The sequence below is a fragment of the Sinocyclocheilus anshuiensis genome, unplaced genomic scaffold (genome assembly GCF_001515605.1).
Source record: "Sinocyclocheilus anshuiensis isolate Anshui unplaced genomic scaffold, SAMN03320099.WGS_v1.1 scaffold1357, whole genome shotgun sequence".
Classification (NCBI taxonomy): domain Eukaryota; kingdom Metazoa; phylum Chordata; class Actinopteri; order Cypriniformes; family Cyprinidae; genus Sinocyclocheilus; species Sinocyclocheilus anshuiensis.
Window position 1 is genome coordinate 141,066 of NW_015548270.1, and position 6,525 is coordinate 147,590.

At 35.2% G+C, this 6,525-nt stretch overlaps 1 protein-coding gene across 1 annotated transcript in view; it reads right to left on the reverse strand.

Annotated features, from left to right (window-relative positions):
* The window catches only part of LOC107655728 (tumor necrosis factor receptor superfamily member EDAR), a 17,779-nt gene extending 15,831 nt beyond the window's left edge, over nt 1-1,948 (reverse strand). Inside the window, exons 1-2 of the mRNA XM_016443300.1 lie at nt 1,871-1,948; nt 426-607 (exon numbers count right to left, since the gene is read on the reverse strand). Of these exons, the coding sequence (XP_016298786.1) occupies nt 426-607; nt 1,871-1,948 (260 nt within the window). The remainder of the gene's footprint in view (nt 1-425; nt 608-1,870) is intronic.
* Nucleotides 1,949-6,525: the final 4,577 nt, after the last annotated feature.

The window sequence follows — 6,525 nt, forward strand, 5'->3', positions numbered from 1 at the left end:
GTGTGTGTGTGCGTGTGAGAGTGGTGTGTGTGTGCGTGTGCAGAACTTGAGCTTTGTGATAATTCGGTGATAATTCAGTAATGCTATAATAATAATGCTAATATATAATATAATAATGCTAATATAATACAATATATAATGCAATATAAACATATTTTAATGCATGAATTATGCCTTGTAGTGCACATCATAATGCATTGCATGATCTCATAAATAACTGTAACTACAGTTATAATACATTATAATACTTATCTATTCATTGTTTATTACACTTTTAGAAAGTATAACGCATTAAAACACAAGACAAAAACCAGTTTGCGCTGCAACAAGGAATCTGCAAACATTATAAACTCTCGTCTCTTGCTGTTTCTGTGAGCTTCTGCATTGTGAGCTCTGAACGTTGTGTTGCTGCAGTGTTTTCTTACCCCGGTAAACACGGTCCGCACTCGGCGTCGCTCTCCAGAGTCCCCGGCGTCAGGACGGTGGCACGGTACAGCGAGTCGCAGTCTTTGTGGCGACGGCAGATCTCGTACTTGCCTTTGGAGAATTTCCCGGCCGGACAGGCCACGCAGCTGTAGTCCTCATCCTTATAGCCATAACCACAGTTCTGAAAAACACACACGTTACAGAAATCACTTCAAACTCTACAGCATTATTTCTACAGCACTTTTCATTGATACAGATTGATTCAAAACAGCTTCACAGAGATAAACAGGAAAATAACAGTGTTGAAAAATTATGAAACGACTTCAATTTCAGCTGTAAAAACTATCTATCTATCTATCTATCTATCTATCTATCTATCTATCTATATATCTCATCCATCCATCCATCCATCCATCCATCCATCCATCCATCCATCCATCCATCCATCCATCCATCCATCCATCCATCCATCCATCCATCCATCCATCCATCCATCTATCTATCTATCTATTTTGTTTTCATTTTATTTTTAATCCGTGGTGAATAGCGAGATGTAACTTGATGAATTGCGTGTTGTATTCCTCATTTGTAAGTCACTTTGGATAAATGCATCTGCTAAATGAATAAATGTAAATGTTAACTTGGAATTGCAAGAAAGAAAGTCAGACTTTTCTCAGAATTGTAAGATAATGTATTTCATAATAGAGTGAGTTTTTATCTCGCAGTTCTGACATTTTTATTCCGTAGTAGAAAAGCAGCTCTAGTCATTATTCAGATCAAGTTTTGTTCTTATCTGATAGTGTCAGTGCAGTTTAATCGATGATATTGCTGAATAGTAATCGTTTTTCATCTTCATCTTAATGCTGTGCTTTGCATTGAAGCACGTGATGTAAAGCCCTGCAGAGCTGATCCATGATCCATCAGAAAAGAATCATTGCACTTCACTGAACATCCAGTTGTTTTTGATCCCGGAATATGATGCAGCAGCTGCACGAGTTTAGCGACCTGCCAAAACCATCCACTTAAACACGCTTAATGAGAAACATGTCATGATGCAATATCCCACCCGTGAGTCTCCACCGGCGGCGCTCAGATTCACATCGGCAGCTCATTTCATTGCCTTTCATAATCTAGATCCAACTGGACACATCTACTGTGTTAGAATAACATCTGACCATGCTTTTCCTTTGCTTTTTCTCCACAGCAACTCTTCCACATCAAAACTTTCAAACTGAAATGTGCTTCAAATCACTGAACTCTTGCTGATTCAGATGTTAAGGCGCTCACGACCTGAAAGGCTTCATCAGAACGACTCCTGAGGCCGCTTCAGCTTTACTATTATTTTCTTGTCATTTCTGAATGTTCTGAATGTCCTCTAAAGCGCTGAGCTCTTAATTAGCGTAATGAGGCGATTGCGCGTCTTTGGTGGGCAGAGGTGCAGCGCTTTGTTCTTTTGGCCTCCGGTGTCGGTTTGAGAGTCTTGAGCGGAGATAAAAGAGACTGAGATGTTGGTACTCGCCATCTGCTCTGATTTAAAACTTATTGAAAAGTTCTTCTCCGTTCTGACATTCACCCCCAACATGTATTTCAATTCACACACACACACTCTGTCTGGTCAGCTATCCTTGTGGGGACTCTCCATAGGCGTAATGGTTTTTATACTGTACAGACCGTATATTCTATTGCCCTACACCAACCCTACCCCTAAACCTACCCCTCACAGGAAACTTTCTGCATTTTTAGATTTTCAAAAAACTTCATTCTGTATGATTTATAAGCTTTTGTACCCGTGGGGACCACAATTTAGGTCCCCACCGTGACACGAGTCCCCATGAGTCTGTGTGTAGTCAGGTTTAAGTCCCCACCAGAATAAATTCTATTGAATCAAGATCATCTTTGGCCCGAGAGCACCAGCGTTATTGGATTGTTCAGCCTTTTTGTGTTGTAATAGTTTTTAAATAGTTTTTTTTCCCAGTACCACATTTTCCAGGAAATATGTCAAAAAACTTTCAGAAATAATATAAAAATTTCAATAAAAAGTAACATAAAAAAAAGGGAAAATAAGTTCCAATAGGTTAAAATAACATTTTTGACAGAAAGTTGCATTAGTGTTTAAGTCATATTTTGTTATTGCATTCAGAAATAATGTAAATGTAAATTTAAAAAAGTTGCACCGGGTCAAAATTTCATTTTTGAGAGAGAGAGAGAGAGAGAGAAAAACAAACTTGCATTTTTGAAAAATATTTTTTTTTGTGATAAACAGTCACAATTACCTTTTTTAAATTATCATTATTCTGTGGCTGAAAAAAACTGAATTGCAAGAATTCAAAGTTTTTATCTCACAATTATGACTTTTAGTAAGTGCATAAGTTACATTTTGTTATTGCATTCAGAAATAAATTAAATAATGTACGGTAATTAAAATAAAAATACAACAAAACAAAACAAACAAAAATAAAAAAAAATAAAAAAAACTCAAAATAAGTTGCATCGGGTCAAAATTGCATTTTTGAGAGAGAGAGAGAGAGAAAAACACATTTACTGTAAGTTGCATTGGTGTGTAAGTAAGCTTTTGTTATTGCATTCAGAAATAATGTAAATAATGTAAAAAAAAGTAAATAAAATGAAAAATGTACAGATGTTCAAAAGATATTTAATATTCAGTAATATTATTGATTAAACTGCACTGACACTATTAGATGAGAGCAAAACTTGAGCTGAATAATGACTCTATTGTCTTCCGTAGAGCTGCTTTACAGATAAAACTGAATTAGTTGCATAATTGATGAATTAAGCTCATTCGACAGGCCGAAGGCGTCGTTAACTCGAGTAGAAGTGAGAACGACTGAAATATAAAGCAGGAGCATTTTACTTGTCATTTTCAGAGCAAACAATCACTGAGGTATAATTATGACTCTTGTAGTTGTTTACTTCAGAAATGGTGGATATTTTTGCTAAGATTCATCTCAAGTGTTGTGAAGAGATCCTATATTTTCATATGCTTTCAGAAACAAGAACAGCTCTGATGGGATATGTATTTTTAATATTAATTGTGATAGCAGCAGCATGGCTTTGGTTCTCAGATTAATTCTACACGGCAAAAAGGTGCTGTTCTTCCTCAATATTTCTGTCTTGTTTTCCAGTACAAATGTCTAAAGATTCATAAATCAAGATACACTTACTGGAAATGCCTTAAAAAATTTGTTAATATAATATGTATTTAAATGAAGTAAAATGCAGTGAGTTTTTGCTTAAAACAAGAACAAATACCTGCCAATACCTTATTAGAAAAATTATCTTGTTTTTCCTTTGAATGAAGTTGATTTTTCTGACTTGTTCTTGTTTTAAGCAAAAACTCGATTAATTCTGATGCATTTTTCAGAAAACAAGACTTAAGATATTAATTAATTTTGCATCTCCAGATGTTTAGATATTTGTACTGGAATACAAGACAGAAATAATGGCAAAGAAAATCTTTTTTTTTTTTCAGCAGTGTACTTTGAGTTTTTGTTTCTGAAATACTCAATACTTTTTTTTTTATGGTTTTGGTTTTTGTTAACATTAATAATCCTGATCAGATCTGAGTCTGAGTCTTTGAATAAGAGTGATGAAACTAATAAAAAGATTCATAAACATGGGGGAAAAATGAGATTTTATAACATTAATCTAGTTTTTTTTGTCCGTTTTACAAGAAAATACTATTTCAGTTTTTCAACTTCAAAATTTCATGTTTACTTCAATGCGTTACTTGAAATAGAAAAACTGAAATAGCATTTTCTTGTAAAACGTATTACCATAATATTTGTTTGATTTACAACTCCGATAAATATATTTTTGATGTTTAAGAGCACAGCGCTGTTTAACGAGTTTCACCACACTGCAAAAAATTATTTTCTTACTTTCTATTTTTGTCGTTTTCCAGTACAAATATCTAAACGTTCTTGAATTAAGATAAATTTACTTGAGAAGCAAAATGACTTATGATATTAAATCTTGTTTTCTGAAATATTTATTAAAATGTTGTTCGTTTTTGCTTACAACAAGAAGAAATATCTGTCCATGGGGTCAGAAAAATGATCTTAAGTCTCTCTTTAAGGGTTCGGGTTAGACTTGTCTCTCTTTAAGCACACTTTTATTTCTACAGCGCTTATAACAGTAGTTTATATGAATCTGTTCACACAGAACGTGTTTCTATTGTTTTTGTAGGCAAACATGCACTAGATGGACATGTTTCACTGTTGCACTCGCATCTTCTGTCTTTTGTGTTCTAAAAACACAACGATCAAGTTAAAAGAAGATAAACTTTTAATGAGCCTCTTCATTTTTGGGCCACACTTGGTACCTTCACAGTCAAAAGTGATCGAAGCTTTGAAATGTAATTTTTTTTTTCAGAAAAATTTGTGCAATTTATTTTAATTCAATAATATTTTTTTATTATTATTTAGAATTTTGAGGGGATTTTATGATACTGTGCAATATTTATACAATTTTCAATTTGTGCAATTTATTTTAATTAAATAATATTTTTTTATTATTATTTAGAATTTATGATACTGTGCAATATTTATAAAAAATGTATGAGCTATTTTTTTCCATTGTCATTTTTGACTGCGAAGCTACCAAGTGGTACTTTTTTATGTTCGTCCCTATAACACATCCGAATCATGTCCATGATTTTTTTGTGTGTTCACATAGATAATGCGACAAAAGTCACCAAGTTTCATCCCATTCCAATAAAGCTGTGATTTAAAAAAATGTTTAAATGTAAAAATTTTTGATCGAAAGTGGCCCAGAGGGTTAAAAAACACATCTCTAGAGTTTGTTTTTATTCCGTTGCCCCGCACCAACTGTTCATTTTGTTAACGAAAACTATGACGAAAAATGTTCGTCAACGAGGTTTTTTCCCCTGACGAAAGCGAGAGGATGACGAGACGATAATAAGGTAATTAAACGATAACTGAACATGCAATATCGTGTTCAGACGAGAAAAAAGACGAGAAAATGTAGTTAAAAGAACAAAAAATGTACCAAAACCTTTTTATTTTTGTTGAAAAAAGCGGAGCCAAAACATTTCAGACTGCTGTACAAGACTCTATTATGCGAGCGTTCATGTTTGCGGTTGCCAGAGATCAAGAGCTCAAATCCCCCAATCAGAGCTTTTCTGTTAAACGGATACATACGTAACTCTGTTCGGCTCTTTGCTTTATGCAATCACAGAAAACACCGACATACAGTACTGTATGAGTAAGCTGGACTTCAGCGATCTCTGTTTGAGGTGTTCTGCTTAAATGAAAGTGTTTTATTCAGCAGTCTGTGTCCTGTCATGGATCTCGACTGTATTGTTTGCTGATTTTAACGTTACTTACGCAACCTCTGTGCAGCAATAAGTCTTTTTGCCATTGTTTTAAAAGAGAAACATTAATGCAATTTGGAATTATTGGAATTACTATTAGGAATTTCTCTGTTATAATATTTGAGAGTAGGTTTTTGTTACGCTAGTTTTCATAACGTAGACAGAGCGAGTATCATGAATCCTGTCCATGGACTTCCGTTCGATCGCCACCAGAGGTCACCCTTCCGTTATATTGACTCTCACATTACACAAACTGTTGCATGTCATCCCGGACTACATTTCCCATGCTCCATTGCACTAATCACAAGCTCACCTGAAACCAATCACACACAGCTGCTACCAATAACACACACTATATAAATCAGTCTCACACCACCATTCAACGCCGAGTATTGTTTAGCGTTTATCACTGTGATAGCTGATAGCTACTTTACGGAGCCTGCTCTAGTTTTCATAGTTTAGTCATAGTCTTGCCGTGCCTTGCCTGTTTTCCTGGTTCCTGATTTATTGCCTGTGTATCTCGGATTACCCCTCTTGTCTTTCCCTGTTCAGATACTGTTTGCCCCTGTCTGGACCTTTGCCTTGTACCTGGATTATCCCTCTAGTCTCGCCCTGTTGGATTACGTTCGCCGTCGACTGACCCTCGCTTGTTTACCGGACTGCTCTTGCCTTGTCTTCTACATACCAGTTTGCCATTGTCTGACCCATGCCTGTTTATAAAGCTTGCAAATGGATCCGCACGTCTC